Source organism: Pelobates fuscus, chromosome 5 (genome assembly GCF_036172605.1).
Source record: "Pelobates fuscus isolate aPelFus1 chromosome 5, aPelFus1.pri, whole genome shotgun sequence".
In the NCBI taxonomy this organism is placed as follows: Eukaryota; Metazoa; Chordata; class Amphibia; order Anura; family Pelobatidae; genus Pelobates; species Pelobates fuscus.
Window position 1 is genome coordinate 337169772 of NC_086321.1, and position 21086 is coordinate 337190857.

The window sequence follows — 21086 nt, forward strand, 5'->3', positions numbered from 1 at the left end:
GTCCCGGGCTTTTGCAGGGTTTGGACGTTTTGAGGGCCCATGCAATTTCCTGGTCGGTGATTGGTTCATCCAGCTCCGCGCTTGCTTCTTGTGTGAGACGTTTGCCTATGCGGGGCTCTAGGTATCTGGTGATTCGTGCTTTCTTGTCCGCTAGTGCATTGTCTGTCTTGTGTGGTTCTAGGCTGTATAGGTCTGCATAGTAAGTTCGTATAGCGTCTGCCATGTCCCGTGGCATTCCCTGGATCCTCCCCTGTTTGTCCCTGATCTTGGGGATATAGGCTGTCCCCTCTTTTTGGCTATCATGCGTGCAAGGAGGGTGCCGCATTTATTAGCGTTATTATAGAAAAACGCTTTGGTGTGTATGCATGCTCTGTGATAGTTGGCATTGAGGATGGTAGAGAGTTCCCTCCGGAGTGTCGTGAGTTGTGCCCCGTCGGTCGGGAGATGGGTCTGTTTGTGCCTGTCCTCTAGTGTGCGAATTTCGGTCAATAGAGTCTGTAGTCTGGCGGCTTTCACCCGTTTAAGAGCTGCACCTTTCGCTATGAAGTGTCCCCTCATCACACATTTGTGAGCTTCCCAGAGGCAGAAGGGTGTGACGTCCGGCGTGTCATTGTCTGTGAAATATTGCGTAAGTTGCGTTTCGGCTTCTGTCAGCACCACCGGGTCGTTAAGGAGGGAGTCGTTGAGCCTCCAGCTGTTACATGTAGGTCGATATAGTGGGGACGTCACCGTCATTAGGACTGGGGCATGGTCAGACCAGGTTGCCGTGTCTATGGCCGTCCGTCGGATGTCTGTCAAAAAGTAATGTGGCATTAGGAAATAGTAAATTCTCGAGTAGGTTTTGTTGGGGGTCGAGTAAAAGGTATAGTCACGGTCCGTTGGGTGTGTCGCCCTCCAGCAGTCTACCAGGCGGGCGTCGTGTAAGGTCTTGTCTATGGCTGTGAGGATGTGGCGAGGCAGCGAAGAGGTGCCAGTGGACGTGTCAACTGTCGGTCTTAGGGCTACATTCAGGTCTCCCCCTATGATCAGGCAGCCTTCGGCAAACCTCTCTATTGCCTTGATTGTGGAGCGCAGGAAAAGGTGTTGGCGTCGGTTAGGGGTGTAGAGGCATGCGAACGTGTAGGGTTTGTCAGCTATGAGCCCCTTGACACAAATGTATCGGCCTAGCTTGTCACTGAGGGTGTCAGTGGGGGCGAAGTGCAGCGATTTGTGGATCAGTATCGCAGTGCCTTTGGTTTTCCCCTCTGGGTTGTTACTAAAGAAGCCCTGGGTGTATCGTCCGTCTGCGAGCTTAGGGGCTTGACCCTCTTTAAAGTGGGTTTCCTGGATTAGCACTACGTGTGCCCTTTGGCTATGGAAATGACGTAACGCGTTTGAGCGCTTCTCGGGGATGTTTAGCCCCTTAGCGTTTATGGTCAGGAGGTTGATCTCCGCTCACCTGTGTGTGGCCTGGGGCGGCATAGTAAGGGCACAGCTGCGTCGGTGGCCTGGAGGGGCGGGTGGGGTAGGAGTAGTGAGTGACTGAGGGGGGGCGAGAAGGCTGTGGGAGCCGGTCAGCAGGTGTAGGGCGAGGATTCGCCCCTCCCCCCGGGGGCACTTCGGGCGAGGAGCGCGCGAGGCTATAAATAACAATTTCAACAATAACAGTAAACAATAATACAATCTCAGTAACCACGTGTGTAAAAGCAAAGGTAAAGGTGTGGGCAAGGTAGGAGTCGGCTCGACCGCACCTGTCGGTCCAGCCGAGTCCCTCTGCCGTGAACTGTACACCCCTGTCCGGTGGGAGCGTGGCCTATCACCCCGTCTCTCCCTAGGGTTAATCCCTTCCTCTCTGCCGTGGTTTAGAGGGTGGCGTACCACTAAAGAGCGCCCTTTTCGTGGGCGGTGTGTAGGGAAACCTTTCTTGTCTGGGATCACCTGTGTCCTCCGCCACTACCCGTATAACAGTGGATACAATTGGCCCCTGTAGTGTCAGCAGTCGGGAGACCCTAAACTCGAGCACCTTAGCGTACCCTGGGCGTGAAGCCTGTCTTGTGGGGTCAATGTGGCCCAGTCTGCCTGTAGGCGTTAAAAATTTTATAGAATTCGTGTGTAGTGGCGCTTAGAAAGTGTACAGTAGTATAGAGCTGCTACCACCTAAAGTGCCGTCCTCTCACAGCTTGGCACTCACAGATACAATATGGAGGAATTACTGAGTATTTATACACGATAAACCCAGTGTAAGGTGGAGCGCTATAAAATGAATAAACTTACCCCCCCTGGGGTTTCCAGTATAGCCTAAGGGGGGAGAAAGGTACAATAGTGCAGACTATTAAGTGCAATTTGAGTGAAATAACCAAACAGTGGTTCACTCACATGGGTCTGAGCCTAAATAGGACAGGCTCAGATCTCTCGAGCAGACGTGTCCTTAAGGAGACACGAACCCTTCAGATGCTGATTTTCTAAATTTTCTTTCTGTGGGGTATAATAAAAAACTGAGATCTGCACACTTTTATACAACACACTGATTTGCTGGATATATGGAGGGCTCAACATCCAGACGATACTGACTATACGTTCTACTCGCCACCTCACGACACGTATTCAAGGATAGACCTGTTTCTTGTAAACTCACTAACTGTTCCCAGGGTATCAGAGTCCAGGGTGGGGTCCATAACCTGGTCGGATCACGCAGATATCTCCCTAACCCTAGACAGGCTAAGCGCGGCGTCCCCTTGGTCGTGGCGGTTGAATACGTCTCTACTCCAAGATCCAGCTATTGTAGAGATTATTCGTTCGGAACTCAGGGACTACTTTGAAAGGGAAGCGGAGTCAGGAGTTACGAAGGCTACGGTGTGGGCAGCCCATAAGACGGTCATTAGGGGTGTACTGATCAGAGAAGCGACGTTGAGGAAGCGACGTAAATTTCAACGATTGGCCACATTACTGGAAGCATTGAGAACGGCGGAAAACAGACACAAATCGGACCCTACGCCTGCCAATTTGACATCATTGCAGAACATAAGGATCTCGATTAGAGAAACGCTCCTGGATGATACCGCAAGGGCTATGATATGGGCCAAGCGCACCTTCTATGAGAAGGCGAACAAGATGGATACCTTGCTAGCTAGATCCCTTCGACCACGGCAAAGGAGCACACACATTACGAGGATCAAGAATGAAGCGGGTATCTACCAGACAAACCCCACAGACATAGCCACGGTGTTCTCAGATTTTTACGCTAAACTTTATAACCACTCTTCGGAAGGCGCCACGGACACGGGCCGGGAACTAGAAGGGATTCAGAATTTCCTATCTGGATTACGACTCCCTAAACTAGAAGCAGCGGTTTCGAATGTACTGGGAAGCCGTATCACGGGAGAGGAGATAGACGCGGCAATATCCGCCTTGAAAAGCAACAAAGCACCTGGACCTGATGGCTTTTCGGGGAGCTACTATAAAACCTTCCGGGAAGAACTCCTCCCTCACTTGGAACCCTGGTTTAATGAGTTGATGGATGGGGGGACGCCTGATAGAGATATGTCCTTGGCGAATATCGTTCTATTGCCCAAACCTGGAAGGGACGACTCGGTCCCGGAGAACTTTCGCCCTATTTCCTTGATCAACCACGACTCAAAGATCTTGGCAAAGGTGCTTGCGGGCAGATTAGGCCCACTCCTTACGGGTATGATTCACCCGGATCAGGTGGGCTTTATACCTGGGAGACAACTTTTCGAGAACACGAGACGCAATATAGATCTCATAGGGAGGCAGGTCACGAAGGGCACCCCGACACTACTGTTGTCCCTAGATGCCGAAAAGGCATTCGATAGAGTGAAATGGCCTTACTTATTTGAGGTGTTGCGACACTATGGCGTGCCGGCCCCGTTTATTACAACTATTCAAGCTATGTACTCCAACGTTAGGGCACAGATTCCAATTTCGGGAGCGCGAGTCGAACCGTTCCACCTGAGCAATGGTACGAGGCAGGGTTGCCCTCTTTCACCGCTGCTATTCGTGCTCTCGCTGGAGCCCCTCATGCAGGCCATACGAGAAGCTCCTGATGTTAAGGGTATCTTGGTGGGAGACACACAATACGTTGTTTCGGGTTTCGCAGATGACGTCTTGTTGACGTTAACAGAACCGGAGGCCTCCATGGAGGCACTGACTAGGATGCTGGAAGCATACGGGGAGGTGTCGGGATATAAGGTCAACCTGCATAAATCGAGCGCGATCCCCTTAGGTATGACGGACGAAGACGCAGCGTCTATAGGGAGGACCTATCACCTACGGATAGAGAAGGACCAGATTAAATACCTGGGCATTTGGTTGACAGCGGACCCCTCTCAACTCCATAGGCAAAATTATATCCCACTGATTAGACAGTTGATAGCTGACATGGAGACATGGGTAGACAAGCCGATCTCGTGGATCGGAAGATTGCATTCAGTAAAAATGAATGTGCTGCCTAGGATACTTTTTTTGTTCCAGGCTCTGCCAGTCCACTTGAGTAAATCCGCCTTGGGACCGCTTCAACAGGCCATAGGAAGGTTTATCTGGCAGAATAAAAGGCAAAGGGTTTCCCGCAACGTCCTGTATAGGGCAAAAGACAGGGGAGGCCTTGGTCTCCCGAACTTATATTTTTATTATGTGGCGGCTCAATTGACTCAGATTGCACTGTGGCACTCCCCCCCAGGGGAGCGGAGGTGGGTGGATCTGGAATCCACCATGATGGGCCCAGATAGACCACAATTTCTTATGTGGATTCCTAAGGAACATAGACCAGCAGATCGAGTGGATTGCGCAGCGATTCACACTTCCCTTAGGGTCTGGGACGCTGCAGTACTTAAATACAGACTGGCTTCTGTACCATCACCCATGACCCCATTTTTGCGAAATAAAAAGTTTATACCGGGCATGTGCCCTCGAGATTTCAAGGGTATAGAAAACTCAGGATTACAGCGGTTGTGCGACCTCTTTGAAAACGGCACCTTCATCACATTCGATGCACTACAGAGCAGAGCTCCTCTGCGTCCCTTTGATTACTTCCGGTACTTGCAGCTCAGAGATTTTGCCCGGGGTTTCAGGATCAAGGCGGCTGCAACGATGCAATTAACATTCTTTGAAAAAATGTGTAAGAGGGAACAGTTCCCTACGGGCCTGATCTCGTGCTTGTATTCCCACTTGAGCACAAGTACGCTAGAATGGGGTGACATCACATACATACATAGGTGGGAGGCAGATCTTAACGAGGTATTGGAAGGAATAGAATGGCAAGAGATATGGGAGGCCGCGGCAAAATCGTCGGTGTGCGTCTCGCTGCAGGAACAATCCTATAAGACGTTATTCAGGTGGTACACAACCCCAGTAACGCTGCACCGGATGGGCAAAAACCCGACGGACCTCTGTTGGAGAGGTTGCGGTCACAAGGGCACGTATATCCACATGTGGTGGGAGTGCCTGGAGGCGCAAGCCTATTGGAAACGAGTAGCTGCTTTACTGAGGGAAATTTTAGGCAGGGAAGTGAGGCTAGACCCGTGGGTGTTCCTACTGTCTAGATCCATGGATGGTTGGACGAAAATGGAACAGGCCCTTGTCCAAAAGATAAATCTGTCGGCTAGGAGAGCTCTGGCGCAGGTATGGCTACAGGGGGAGACCCCTACGATAGCGACGGTGATACAAAAAATAAAAGACACCTTTCTGATGGACAAGTTGACAGCTCGGGTGAGGGGGACAACGAAGAAATTTGACAAACTTTGGGGCCCCTGGATAGATTGCACTGTCAGCGATTAAGACGGTAGGGACTGATTGGGGCGTCTAGATGTTACTAGGGGACCTCTGTGTTAGGCGGTTTTTTAGGCGGACTAGATACGACCTACAGGGAGAAGAACTAATTAATCCTGTATGAGATAGTGGTGAGCGGGCATCATACCCCTCACGAGGCTTCGTGAGGGGCTTCACTCCTCGGATACCCCCCCCTCCCCCCCCCCCCCCCCTCCTCCTTCTCTCTCTCTCCCATTCTCTAAGGCCCCGACCTCTCGGGCTCTACCTTTCATCTTTCTCTTTTCTCCTGTCTCTTAATCTTCTTACGGCTGAGCCGCACGTAGCGGAACTATTTTTGAGTGACGCTAATGCTACAGGAAAGGTAGTACGCTGGGGTGCTAAACTCTATCGAGATGCTTCTTTCCTCAAATTTGCGATGGAGGTGCGGCCGACCTTATTCATCGGTTAACCGATTACTGTTTTATATAATAACAAAAAAGCCAGGCGGAACATCCAAGCTCCTGTGGGGTTTTTGATTTCTGTGGTGAACGGGAGTTGGGCATGCTTATGGGGATACGAGACAGGGTGACCTGGAAATTCATGCTAGTTCACTCCTCTTGTTGGTATTTCATGTAACGGTATCAATATACTTGCTTTATGTTTGGAATTTCTGTATTACTGTGCATGTATTGCTTGTGATGTTTTGCACTGGAATAAATAAAGAATTTAAAAAAAAAAAAAAAAAACGAGATCTGGTGCAGTATGTTTCGGGTACCAGTGTGTGCAGATAGATAAAATATAACTGCTCACCTTTCATAGAGCCTCAGACTTGGCTCTAAGTGTTTCAGCAAATGTGTCTATAAGGGGACACATACCCTTCTTTTGTTGGAGCGGGAACTGCAGAGTGTGGACTAAATCAGAAGCTCAGGTGGACATATAATAAGTAATAAGAATGTATTTATTGATAAAAATACTTATGTGTATAACACTATAAAAACAATAAAAATATATAAGTATATATAGAAATAATGTCCAAACTTCTGAGGTGGTCCGAGACGCGTTTCGCCTGGTCGGCTTTCTCAATCGGTGTCTTGCTCTCTTGGTTCCCTGTCTTCTTTTAAATGCTGTTTTCGGGTCCCATTGGTGGATGGTTTCGCGCCCTCCGGTTCCGGTTCAGCTGTGGTCCTGATTGCTTTACTTTCGTTCCGGTTTCGTCGACCGGAAATGACGTTGCGCTGGTTTTCGTCGACCGGAAGTGACGTATCGCTCATAAAAAGTCCTATTTCCTGATAAGTCCATTGTCGCCATTTTGATTACTGGCAGCGATCTAATAGGCAAGTGATACTCCCATAGGGATATAGTGCAGGAGAGATAAGGGCAACATAAAAACTAGTTAAATCCAGGTCTCACACAGGTTAAGTATATCCAAGTGTTTCAAATGATCTTAGAGGTGCATTCTATTCTTAGGCATACAGATGCATATATGTTTATACATATCCTTTAGATTGTGATAGTTCTTCTGTATATATAAAGTGCATAGGGTATTCTAGATTGCAAAAATGGTAGTGGGTGAGTAGTAGGAATAATAAAAAAATATATAAAAATCTGACACCTTCATGCTTTTAGTGCAAATGGAAATTAAAAATACATATGTAGAAAGGAATCTCTACCATATGTAGAGGCAGTGATAAAAGTGCATAAAAAGCTTATAAGAAGTGGCAAAGTTCAAAGTCATTATTAAGACCATGAGGTGTCAGTGTGTTTAGATTAAAAATCCACCTCATTTCTAATTGCCCCAAACGTTTTATGAGGTCCTCCCCTCTCCAATTTGGTACCAGTTTATGTATACCCATAAATTTCATGTTATTTGGGTTTTTATCATGTCTTTCCAGGAAGTGTGCTGATAAACTGTGTTTTGCAAATCCATTTTTAATATTTCTAATGTGCTCTTGTATCCGTACGTTGAGATTGCGAATCGTACGTCCCACATAAAATAGACCGCACGGGCATATAATAACATATATGACTTTTTTTGAGTAGCATGTAATTAGTTCTTTTATTTTAAAACTTTGTTTAGGGTTTTTGGGGTGATTAAAAGTCTGGATGTGTCTTTTTGTATTTTGTGTGTTCTTGCATGCACCGCAAGTGCCACATCCAAAAAAACCTTTTGATTTATTTAAAAAGTGATCATGCTCCTTGGTTCTTATATGGTTATGCACTAAAGTGCGATTTAAGCTAGGTGCTCCTCTATATACTATAGTGGGTTTCTCGGGGAGGATAGAGTTTAGTGTATCATCGTTTTTTAGGATGGGCCAGTGTTTGTTCAGGATTCTCTTAAATTGTTTGCTTTTGCAATTGAAGTCACAGACAAACACTGGTTCGTTTTTAGCTTCCTTTTTCTCTTTATATCTGATTAGGGAGGATCTCTCTTCTACTTTAACTTTGTCATAAGCTGTATTCAGCAAATCTTCTTGATATCCCTTTTCTTTAAAATTGTCTAAAATGATCTGTGCCTGTTCATGGAATATTGTGTCCTCCGTGCAGTTACGTCTTATTCTAAGTAACTGAGCTCTGGGGGCATTGACTAGCCACGGAGAATAGTGGCAGCTGGTGTCCTTTATATAGCTGTTAACGTCTACGGTCTTGAAGAAAGTCTTAGTCTTAATTGTTTGGTTCTCTACATAGATGCTAAGGTCTAAAAAGTTTACACATGATTTACTGTAGTTTGAGGTTAATTTTATTCCCCACTCGTTGGAGTTAAGGTGTGTGAGGAAGATTTGTAGAGACTTTTCGTCTCCCCTCCATATAAAGAACAGATCATCTATGTACCTGCGATAGGTCACGAGGCTCGACTCCCATCTAGTGTCCCCATAAATGAACTCTTGTTCCCAATGGGACATAAAAAGGTTCGCATAGCTGGGAGCGAACCTCGTGCCCATCGCAGTCCCACATGTTTGGAGATAAAAGTTGTTACCATACCAAAAGTAGTTATTGTTGAGGATCCATGTGATCCCCTCAACTATAAAGTCTACCTGGTCAGGGTGAAAGATGCGGGATTGTTCTAGAAATGTCCTGGTTGCCAAGCATCCTCTATCGTGTGGAATGATCGTGTATAGTGAGGTTACATCTGATGTAACCAAATAAAAGTTGTCCTCCCATATTGTATTTTCAAGTATCTGTAATATGCTGATTGTGTCTTTAAGATAACTCGGGCATTCTCGTACTATCCGTTGGAGATGTTTATCTATGTATAGTGATAGTCTGCTAGAGATTGATCCAATTCCCGATATTATTGGTCTGCCTGGGGGATTGGTGGCATCTTTGTGTATTTTCGGGAGGAAGTAAAATACGGGCACTTTAGGGTGTGAGATATTCAAAAACTCGTTTTCCTTTTTATTAAGTATATTTCTAGACTTTCCTTTTTCTATTAGTTGGTGGTAGCTATCTTTAATCTCATTTGTCGGGTCCTTCTTCAATATTTTATATGTGTGTGGGTCTTCTAAAATTCTCTCTGCTTCTTTATTATAATCGGTATGTTCCAATAGGACTATGCCCCCCCCCTTATCAGCTGGTTTTAACACGAGGGTATGGTCATTCTTAAAAGATTTCAATGCTGCCCTTTCTTGTATTGTCAGGTTATGTTCAAATCTGTTAAGATTTTTAATTTTGTAGGTGTCTTTCATCACCATCTTTTCGAAAGTCACCATCTCTTCTGAGATGCATGACTTTGGAAAGAACTTGGATTGTTCTTTTAATTCTGTATGTGTGAATTCTGACTGTTCTCTTTCCTGTGTATTTGTTTCGCTTGGGTATTTATTAAAGAATTTTTTCAAACATAGTTTCCTCTTAAATTTGTTTAGGTCAATATATATATTGAATTTGTCAATGTCTCTAGATGGGGCAAACTTAAGGCCTTTTTCTAGCAGTGTCCTTTGGGGTACTGTTAGGGCTCTTTGTGTTAAGTTAAAAATACCATTCTTTTTGGGTATTAGTGTCTTGTTTTTCTTTCTTTTCTGTATAAGGACTCCTCCTCTATTTCCCCGTCTTCTGGACTCCTCTGTCTCTTTCCTGGGGATTTCAGTGGGGGTCTGTTCTCTTTGTGTTTGTCTCTTATATGTGATATGAGAAAATCCTCTCCCTGTGTCGACCTTTTTGGGTGGTGGTGTCTGTTATGTAGATGGTCCTCTCTAGGGGTTAGTGTATGGTCTATATGTCTGACATTGTTACCTGGGTTATCTTGACGTGTGTTAATTTTTCTCCTTTGTGTAGGAGTATATGTCCTGTTGGTCCTGGTCGGTGTAGTGTGTTTTTTCACCATCTGTGCATATGAGGGTCGGTAACCTTCAGGTGTATTATGGGGTCTGTGGGTGGGCATTCTTATTTTCTCAGTTTCTCTTTGGGGTCTAGATGCATAGGGTCTTGGTTCATAATATTTTGTTTTTCTTATTTTCTTCTGAGGTGTGTATTTTGCACTGGCATTTCTATGTACTCGTTTGGGGGTGTGGTCTGTTCTAATACCTCTTCGGTTAGTCCCTCTGTCTCTATGATGTTCATTATAAGACCTTACTTGTTTCTTAGAGTAGTCTAAGATGTCACGTTGGTACTTTCGTTTCTTTGTTTCTACTACTCTGTTTTCTAATTTGTTGAGGTTAACTTTTTAGACCTTAGCATCTATGTAGAGAACCAAACAATTAAGACTAAGACTTTCTTCAAGACCGTAGACGTTAACAGCTATATAAAGGACACCAGCTGCCACTATTCTCCGTGGCTAGTCAATGCCCCCAGAGCTCAGTTACTTAGAATAAGACGTAACTGCACGGAGGACACAATATTCCATGAACAGGCACAGATCATTTTAGACAATTTTAAAGAAAAGGGATATCAAGAAGATTTGCTGAATACAGCTTATGACAAAGTTAAAGTAGAAGAGAGATCCTCCCTAATCAGATATAAAGAGAAAAAGGAAGCTAAAAACGAACCAGTGTTTGTCTGTGACTTCAATTGCAAAAGCAAACAATTTAAGAGAATCCTGAACAAACACTGGCCCATCCTAAAAAACGATGATACACTAAACTCTATCCTCCCCGAGAAACCCACTATAGTATATAGAGGAGCACCTAGCTTAAATCGCACTTTAGTGCATAACCATATAAGAACCAAGGAGCATGATCACTTTTTAAATAAATCAAAAGGTTTTTTTGGATGTGGCACTTGCGGTGCATGCAAGAACACACAAAATACAAAAAGACACATCCAGACTTTTAATCACCCCAAAAACCCTAAACAAAGTTTTAAAATAAAAGAACTAATTACATGCTACTCAAAAAAAGTCATATATGTTATTATATGCCCGTGCGGTCTATTTTATGTGGGACGTACGATTCGCAATCTCAACGTACGGATACAAGAGCACATTAGAAATATTAAAAATGGATTTGCAAAACACAGTTTATCAGCACACTTCCTGGAAAGACATGATAAAAACCCAAATAACATGAAATTTATGGGTATACATAAACTGGTACCAAATTGGAGAGGGGAGGACCTCATAAAACGTTTGGGGCAATTAGAAATGAGGTGGATTTTTAATCTAAACACACTGACACCTCATGGTCTTAATAATGACTTTGAACTTTGCCACTTCTTATAAGCTTTTTATGCACTTTTATCACTGCCTCTACATATGGTAGAGATTCCTTTCTACATATGTATTTTTAATTTCCATTTGCACTAAAAGCATGAAGGTGTCAGATTTTTATATATTTTTTTATTATTCCTACTACTCACCCACTACCATTTTTGCAATCTAGAATACCCTATGCACTTTATATATACAGAAGAACTATCACAATCTAAAGGATATGTATAAACATATATGCATCTGTATGCCTAAGAATAGAATGCACCTCTAAGATCATTTGAAACACTTGGATATACTTAACCTGTGTGAGACCTGGATTTAACTAGTTTTTATGTTGCCCTTATCTCTCCTGCACTATATCCCTATGGGAGTATCACTTGCCTATTAGATCGCTGCCAGTAATCAAAATGGCGACAATGGACTTATCAGGAAATAGGACTTTTTATGAGCGATACGTCACTTCCGGTCGACGAAAACCAGCGCAACGTCATTTCCGGTCGACGAAACCGGAACGAAAGTAAAGCAATCAGGACCACAGCTGAACCGGAACCGGAGGGCGCGAAACCATCCACCAATGGGACCCGAAAACAGCATTTAAAAGAAGACAGGGAACCAAGAGAGCAAGACACCGATTGAGAAAGCCGACCAGGCGAAACGCGTCTCGGACCACCTCAGAAGTTTGGACATTATTTCTATATATACTTATATATTTTTATTGTTTTTATAGTGTTATACACATAAGTATTTTTATCAATAAATACATTCTCATTACTTATTATATGTCCACCTGAGCTTCTGATTTAGTCCACACTCTGCAGTTCCCGCTCCAACAAAAGAAGGGTATGTGTCCCCTTATAGACACATTTGCTGAAACACTTAGAGCCAAGTCTGAGGCTCTATGAAAGGTGAGCAGTTATATTTTATCTATCTGCACACACTGGTACCCGAAACATACTGCACCAGATCTCGGTTTTTTATTATACCCCACAGAAAGAAAATGTAGAAAATCAGCATCTGAAGGGTTCGTGTCTCCTTAAGGACACGTCTGCTCGAGAGATCTGAGCCTGTCCTATTTAGGCTCAGACCCATGTGAGTGAACCACTGTTTGGTTATTTCACTCAAATTGCACTTAATAGTCTGCACTATTGTACCTTTCTCCCCCCTTAGGCTATACTGGAAACCCCAGGGGGGGTAAGTTTATTCATTTTATAGCGCTCCACCTGCCTGTAGGCGTTGGCATGATGTCCCTGTTGTCTCTCCCTCTAGGCCATTTGAGCTGTCATAGTTGCGGGGGGGGGGGGAGGGCTTGTGCCATTCCCGGTCGGTGTCATCTCTGTGGGACCCTGGTTCCCTGTCGTCACATGGTACCTGAGAGTTAACTATAGTGGGTCGGTAGGGGCGGCAAGTTACTTTCCCAATATTCTCGATTTCACTGGACCATTCAATTATGGTGGTGATGTCCCCCTTCCATAACCTGTTCAGCCATTTAGCCGTTGCCTCCCGCCTCACCCCCCTCCCCAAAATGTCAGTGCAGTCACATGCCAGTTCGTGATCACCAAAAACCCAATAGCAGGAGGCTTGGAAAGAGTCAGAAATTCTTTTGTGGCGGTGCAGGCATGTTCCCTTTCCCCCATTTCCCGACCCCCACCCCAAGGATCTCAGTAGACCGTGGATTGTAAGATCTGTGTGCATGGCTCGTGTGTGTGTGGGGTTGTCTGCCCCGGTGTGTGTGATTATAGTTACGTGTCTTTTGTGTCCTTTCGCAGCCTCGGGGTCGCCTGGCATAGCTAGCGGGTTGCCCCGGCCGGTCTCACGGTTTCCATCCGGGTCCTGGATCGTCGCTGCGGCTGTGGCTGGTCTTGTGGTGGCGGTGGTGGGCCATTATAGAAGTCCAGCGGGTCTGGCCATCTCAGGTGAAGTGGTGGCAGGTGGAGTTCAGTTGTGAGGTCCTGTAGGTCTTGCGCCGTGCGTATTGGTCTAGGGCCGCTCGTCGTGTGTGCGATCAGGCCTGTCGGGAAGGTCCACCTGTATCTTATTTTCTGGGCGGTCAATGTTCTAGCAAGTGGTTTCAGAGCCCTGCGGTACCCAAGGGTGGCTGGACAGAGGTCTGGGTATAGTTGAAGCTGGTGACCGTCGTAGTCGAGCTCACCTCTGTTGCGGGCCTCATGTAAGATCTCTTCTTTCAGAGCATAGTTTTCTAGGCAGCAGATCACGTCTCGTGGAGGGGCGTAAGGCGGACCTCTGGGTCTCAGTGCTCTGTGAGCCTGGACGAACGCAATGGGAGACTCACCCGGGCGTCCCAAGAGGCCATTGAATATGTTAGAGATGAGGGTTATCAGTTGTGCGGGTGTTTCTTCTCCTTCTCTGAGGCAGCGTATCCGCAGGTTGTTTCTGCGGCCCCTGTTGTCCAGATCTTCGACTGGCATGCCATGGCCTGCATTTGGGTCAGTTGATGTGACTGGGCCGTTGAATGGGCCGCCTGGGCCGCGGTTAGGTTGTCGTGGTCAGCCTCAATTTGGGCCATGCGGTCAGCTATGCCCTGTATGTCCGCTCTCATCATTTGAATGTCTGCCCTGATAGAGGTCTGAAGGGCCGTGGTGGCGTTGGTCAGATCAGCTCGGGTGGGTAGTGCCTTCAGCAGGTTAAGCCAGTCTGCCGGCGGGGTCGCCATGGTTTCACTCCGGTCTGGGGAGTGGGAGTTAGGAGTGGAGGCTTCTGACTGTGAGTAGGCCTCAGACGCTGCCTGGGAGTTTGGGTCCGGCGTCGCGGCTAAGTATTGCTGCATGGAGGAATTTACCAGCGCCTGGCGGGTCCCAGAGGGTTTAGGGGTGCTCCTGGTCTTTGAATGTTTCCCCATTTCGGGGAGCAGGGTCAGCTTTCTCGGGCTTCACGGGCGTGCTCGGAGGAGCGATGTGATTATGCGGCCATTCCGTTCTGCCGCTCGGCCATGCCCCCCACTTATTTTTTATGTCAGCTGACACTCTGGTACTAAACTATCTAACTGACATACCATTTAGTGATTTATACTGTTTTTTAGTGGTACTTACTACTATTTTTTTCTGCAGTGTGGAACAGCCTCCGCTATTTATATTTCTATTTATTATTTTGTTATGTACATGTGTATATAGTACTATTAGTTGTGTGTTGTAGTTGGTCTCTTCTGTCTACTGAGACCTTTTTAGAGATTTAGACTTTTATTAAAAGTTATGTTTTATCTTACATATATTTTTCTTTAGTATTGTCACAAAACATTGCATTCTCCGCCTCTTTTATTTTCTTCATGCAAACACAGGGGTTATCCCCCATCTAGGAGGTATGCATAGGCAATAATTATTTGTCAGTTTTTTTTCTTCTTCTTTTCTATTTCTCTCTTTTTGTAGTATATTGTTTACAACCTGTTTCCTCATTCTTAACCCCTTAAGGACTGAGACAAATGTACATGTGTTGATAAAAATAAAACGTAAACAAAACTTAGAATTTGACTGTGTCTGTTCAAGCGTAATTCACCTCTTTCATATTAAGTGCACCCACACCTATTATATATAATTTTATTCAGGAGAAATAGGGATTTCATTTAACATCAAATATTTAGCTATAAAACAATTTAATATGAATAAAATATAAAACAAAAAGGGGAAAAATTAAGAATCTTTTTTAGTTTTGCATGACATTTTAACTGTGAATGTCATAATACTGTTTGCTTTTACTGCAATAAAATACACATATTTGTATTCAGCGGTGTCTCACGTGTAAAACCGTACCCCCTGTGTACAGGTTTTATGGTGTTTTGGGAAGTTACAGGGTCAAATATGCCCCCCCCCCCCACTCACCTTATTTTCAGTTCTTCACAGGGCTGCCAGTGCTGGCCCTGACCCCTTGGTGACATCATCAAAATTGCGGATTTTTACCAATCCAATGCTCTCCCCATGGGGGGGAATGGCTAATATCAGCAAGGGGGCAGGGCCAAACACCGTTTTGGCCAATCAGCACCTCCTCATAGAGATGTATTGAATCAATGAATCTCTATGAGGAAAGTTCAGCATCCCAATGCTGTGCAGCCCTGAGCCAGGAAACCCCTCCAGTGGCCATCTAAGGAGTGGCCACTTGGAGGTGTCCCTAGGGCAGTGTTTACATGAAAAGGCAGTGTTTACATGAAAATGCCTGAAGGGAACTATTAACCCCTTAAGACGGGAGGGCGTACTATTACGTCCTTTTAAAAGCGGCTCTAAACGCCGCAGGGCGTAATAGTACGCCCTCCGGTTTTTAGTAACTTACCCGGTCGCCGGCGGTCCCACGCCGGCGATCGCGGTTGGGGGGACTCCCAGGGAGCCCCCCCGCGGCACATCTTCCTCCTCCGGTCCCTCCCGGTCATGTGAGAGTGAGGTCCTTGCGAGGACCTCACAATCACATGGCCGGGATAGCTGGCTCAGGCATTGCCAGCAGGGGGACCAACTGTAATGACAGTTGGTCCCCCTGCTGGCTGAAATCAAATCAAATAAATGTTAAATAAGTGTAAAAAAAAAATTTATACTTAGATCATATATATATATATATATATATATATATATTATATATATATATATGATCTAAGTATATATATACACATATACACACACACACATACACCGTCTAGGTGTATTTTAATATTAATATATATATATAATTATATATATATTAATATCAAATTACACGTAGACTGATACTGATTAAATATATATATAATTATTGTTATATATATTTATAAATAATATAAAAAAAAAATATGTAAATACGTAAAAAAAAAATAAAAAAAATAATTAAAAATAAAATATTAAAAAATATATAGATGTGTTTTATTTCGTTCTAACTGTATTGTGATATTAATATATATATATTTATATCAAAATACACGTAGAACGAAATAATATATATCTATATACATAAATATATACGTATATATCACTATATATATACCTATATATAAATAAAAATATTAAAAGAAAAATATATATATATATACGTATATATACACATATGTATATATATACATATATTAATTCTACACATATATTTATGTAATAATTTTACATAATTAGGTATCCTAATTAATTACAATTAGCGGGACCTGCCTGACCACCCATGCCGAAAGTATAGGGAATTTAATTTGCTAGCACTATATTTTATTTTTTAATTCTTTATTTTTCGTGTGCAATGAAAAGTACATGTGCAGGGCCACAGTAGCCTCCAAACGATAAACATTATCATAAACAGTTAGCAAGATTTTAGGCACACATTTTTCTAATTATATACGGTCTCAATGTTGTAACGAGTGGATTGAGGTGTAGAACTATTAGGGTTATAGACACCCTTCTATATAGGTCACCCTGAGTACTGCGGGGTCGTTGGTGGAGGGGGGATGGGTAGTGGCGGCTATGTCTGAGAGCTATTCTGTTCCCCTGTCGCGTCTCACTTGCCGTGGGTGAGCTATGTGTCCCCTGGCCTCGGTGTGAGTGGTTGGGGCTTGTGGTGACAGTTGCGGATTTACTTTGTGTTGCCCCCTATCAAGTTTGGGTCCCGTCTCATGTCTCATCTGATCGTGGTCATTAAAGTACTCCAGCGTGCGCGACATTCTGGGAGTCATAGAGTGTTATGTAGTCCTAGGGGTGGTTGCGTGTTGCGCTGGTCTAGTTACTACTATTAAAGGTTGGGTCTAGTTGTGTGAAAGTCGCTGTGTTGCGTCTGGGTTAAACTGTGCCCATGGGGCAAGAGGCTAGAAGTGTGTGCGCTGCAGTCATTTCCCTTTAACCCCAGGGAGGGGGGGGGGGGAGAGGTGGTGTCACCGTGGCAGTGATTGTCAGCTCCCTTGGGCCTTTTGCCCGTAACAATAATCGTTGGAATATGACAGACTGTAAAGTTATGAAACATAAAACATTGAAACTTTTTAAACTTAAGGCCTATAAGGCTGTATGCAGATAGAGTTCGTTCAGGTTTTAGTGCCCCGGCTTGGTCCAGGTGTCATGTGAAGATCTGCGCCTGTCGTCCCTGGTTGGGGTGCCAGCCTCGTTGTTGGGATCTGTGCAGGGTTCAGGAGTCCCAGGGCGGCCATCAACGCTGGTCCCTCCGTGTGGTCAGTAGCTTTGTAGTGTTTGTCGTCTTTGGTGATCCAGAGTGTCCCTGGTGTCGACCACCTGTAGGCTATTCCTGCTGCTTGGAGTTGTTTGGTGATTGGGTGCATGCTCTTGCGCCACATCAGTGTGGCTCTGCTGAGATCCTGAAAGAAGGATAGTTTGCTATCCTCAAACTCAAATGGGGTGTTGCCTTGCATAGCTGCCATTAGTCCAAGTTTGTCAGACATAGATTGGCATCTTAGTATTATGTCTCGTGGAGCTGTGGTGGGTGCCTGTGAGGATTTAGCTATCCTGTAGACCCCGTCGAAGTGAAAGGTTTTAGCATGCTTGGTTGGGAGGAGTGTGGCCGCAAGGCGCCTGATATAGTGCGGTAGCTCCTCCAGCGGCACCGTCTCAGGTACTCCCCTGATCTTTATGTTTTTGCGGCGCCCTCTGTCGTCTAGTAGATTGACTTGTCTGGACATTGCCGCTTGTGTGGATTGTAGGTTGTGCAGCTTCTCCCCCATTATTTTATAGTTCTCCCTCAGTCCCTTGACCTCCTCCTCAATTGCCTGGGTGCGTGAGGACACTGCGTGTACATCTAGCTTTAGGACTGCCAGATCTGCTTCCCACATGTGTCTCAAATTCTGTTGCAGGCCTGTCAGCATTGCCTGTATATCTTGTTTTGAGGCCGGTGCAGTGGCTTCTGACCTCTCTGCTTGTGTGGGATGATGGGGACTGGGGTGTGGGCTTTCCTGCGGTTCCCCCTCTTCTGAGGGTGGCGAGGATTCTTCGTGGGAGGTCTTCCCTGCGCTTGGGGCCAGCAGCATTTGGCCTATATCATGCTGTGGTTTTGGGGTGCTTTGGGGTGGTTTTTGGGACCTGCGCCCCATCTCACCTGAGTTCTGTGCGCTGGGGTACCAGTCCTCCAGGTCTGTGAGGTTCCAGGGCCAGTATTCCCCTGCTGTGGTCTGAGGCCTCACTCCCGCCCGGTAGGCCTTGCCGCCGCGGCGTTTATTTTTGGAGCCGGGCGTCTGAAAGAATGGCATCGGCGGTTACAGTGGGGTCTGCTGGGCTCCGTGGCGGTATTTGTGGCACGGGGTAGCCCGGGATGCCTCGGATTTGTGCGGATTGCAGTGCTTTCAGCCGGAGCTCCGCGGCCGCACGTCTGCTCCGGTCCGGTGTCAGGCTCCGCCCCTGCTAGCACTATATTTAACCCTATAACTTTCCAAGACACCATAAAACCTGTACATGGGGGGTACTGTTTTACTCGGGAGACTTCGCTGAACACAAATATTAGTGTTTCAAAACAGTAAAATGTATTACAACCATGATATCGCCAGTAAAAGTGACCTTTTTTGCATTTTTCACGCACAAACAGCACTTACAGGGACAATATTATTGCTGCAATACTTTTTACTGTTTTGAAACACAAATATTTGTGTTCAGCGAAGTCTCCTGAGTACAACAGTACCCCTCATGTACAGGTTTTATGGTGTTTTCAAAAATTACAGCGTCAAATATAAGGCTTGTGTGTAATTTTTTTCACATTAAAATTCGCCAGATTGCTTACGTTGCCTTTATGACCCTATGGTAGCCCAAGAATGAAAATTACCCCTATGATGGCATACCATTTGCAATAGTAGACAACCAAAGGTATTGCAAATGGGGTATGTCCAGTCTTTTTTAGTAGCCACTTAGTCACAAACACTGGCCAAAATTGGTGTTTTTTGCATTTTTCACACACAAACAAATACGAACGCTAACTTTGGCCAGTGTTTGTGACCAAATGGCTACTAAAAAAGACTGGACATCGCTTATTTGCAATACCTTGGGTCGTCTACTATTGCAAATGACATGCCATTATGGGTGTAAATTTATTTCCTGGGCTACTATACAGTCTCAAAGGCAACGTAACCAATCTGGCGAATTTCAATTTCAAATGTAACACGCTATATTTGACCCTGTAACTTCCCAAAACACCATAAAACCTGTACATAGGGGGTACTGTTTTACACCTGAGACTTTGCTGAATACAAATATGTGTATTTTATTGCAGTAAAAGCAAACAGTATTATGACATTGACAGTTAAAATGTCATGTAGAACGAAAAAAATAAAAAAAAATCTTATTTTCTCCCATTTTTTTCATATTAAATTATGTTTCATAGCTAAATATTTGATATTAAATGAAAGCCCTGTTTCCCCTGAATAAAATGATATATAATAAGGGGGGGGTGCATTTAATATGAAAGAGGTGAATTACGGTTGGACAGACATATAGCGCAAATGCCAGGTTTTGTTTACGTTTTGTTTCGTTCACAACTTGTACATTTGGCTGCGGTGTTAAGGGGTTAAACTCACCAGAACAACTACATCAAGCTGTAGTTGTTCTGGTCACTATAGTGTCCCTTTAAGTTATTTTTTTAGGTCACACAATAAGAAATTATTGTATACAACCAAGTTCTTCTTTGTAGACTTTCTCTACCTTTCTGCATGGAAATACTTACGATTTGATCTCTCCTGTTGTAAGGGCACTAGTAATCCATTTTAAGTCCAGTAGTTTGAATGGGATCAGCACAAGATGGACTCCATGCTGTAGGTGTACCGCGCTCTCTGGATACATAAAATGATGAGTTGTTCTCGAACCAACATCCTCTTCAAAACCAGAAGTACGGGCACCATTCATTCTAAAAGGGGATTAGAGATTTAGTGCATTTCATGACCAGACTTGCTCATTCTGACACCCAAATAGGCCTTTGATATGTTCTACCAGCAGTTCAAAACGGGATAAATTATATGTACCATTATACAAGAACTTTGAAATTTAATACAATGGAAAAGAATGGTGAGGTGGAATTATAATGCAGAGGCTGAATGCTCTTTTACAAGGACTGTGGTTCTGTACATATAATTAGCTTGGTGATCCATTCTTTAAACTGAATATAATATGTAGAACAGAGTGACACGAAAACATGGAAATCTCAAATATTCTTACATCTGAAACAAAACATGTCACGTGCAAAGTAGGGACCACTTTGTCTTGTGTGTACACAGTCAGTGTTATATATACTAAAGTGAGAATTCAAAGTGAATTCAAAATTTAAAGGGTTACTCCATCCACCATGACCACTTCTGCTTTTTGAAGTTGTTGGCACGAGAACTGCTTTTCAAAGTGGTTATGGTGGTAAGAGCCTGGATGTGCAGTGTTTCTGCTTAAAACACCTGCACATCAAGAGTTTTTGTTAATTGTGTGTTGGGGGCAAGTTGCAACCCTAGCACACGTGACTTAAGCAGACGAAATGTCAATTCTGTGAATATTTGACGTCTATCCTTATCTTGTTGTGTGTGTATATAAACTTTATTTTAAAAACATTTATGAACATTTCTGTAAGGGTTGGGGGGGAGGGGGTTATAGAATAATGCCAATAGGACATTGCTCTATTTTACACAAAAAGGGTTGAAGTAACCCTGTAAAGAAAAAGAAAAATAGCCAAACTAAAAATGAAAAATTACTAAATGTCAGCTCAGCTTTTAGTTTGGCAACCACCGTAAAATTTTAATTTATTTTCAGTTCTCACTTTAGTGAATAGTCCTGAATGAATTTTGGCAAAATGT

The 21086-nt window shown here is 44.4% G+C and overlaps 1 protein-coding gene across 1 annotated transcript in view; it reads right to left on the reverse strand.

Moving 5' to 3' along the window:
• LOC134611656 (CMP-N-acetylneuraminate-beta-galactosamide-alpha-2,3-sialyltransferase 2-like) overlaps positions 1-21086 on the reverse strand; it is a 44452-nt gene that overhangs the window by 13246 nt on the left and 10120 nt on the right. The window contains exon 3 of the mRNA XM_063455761.1: positions 19979-20158. Coding sequence (XP_063311831.1) covers positions 19979-20158 — 180 coding nt within the window. The remainder of the gene's footprint in view (positions 1-19978; positions 20159-21086) is intronic.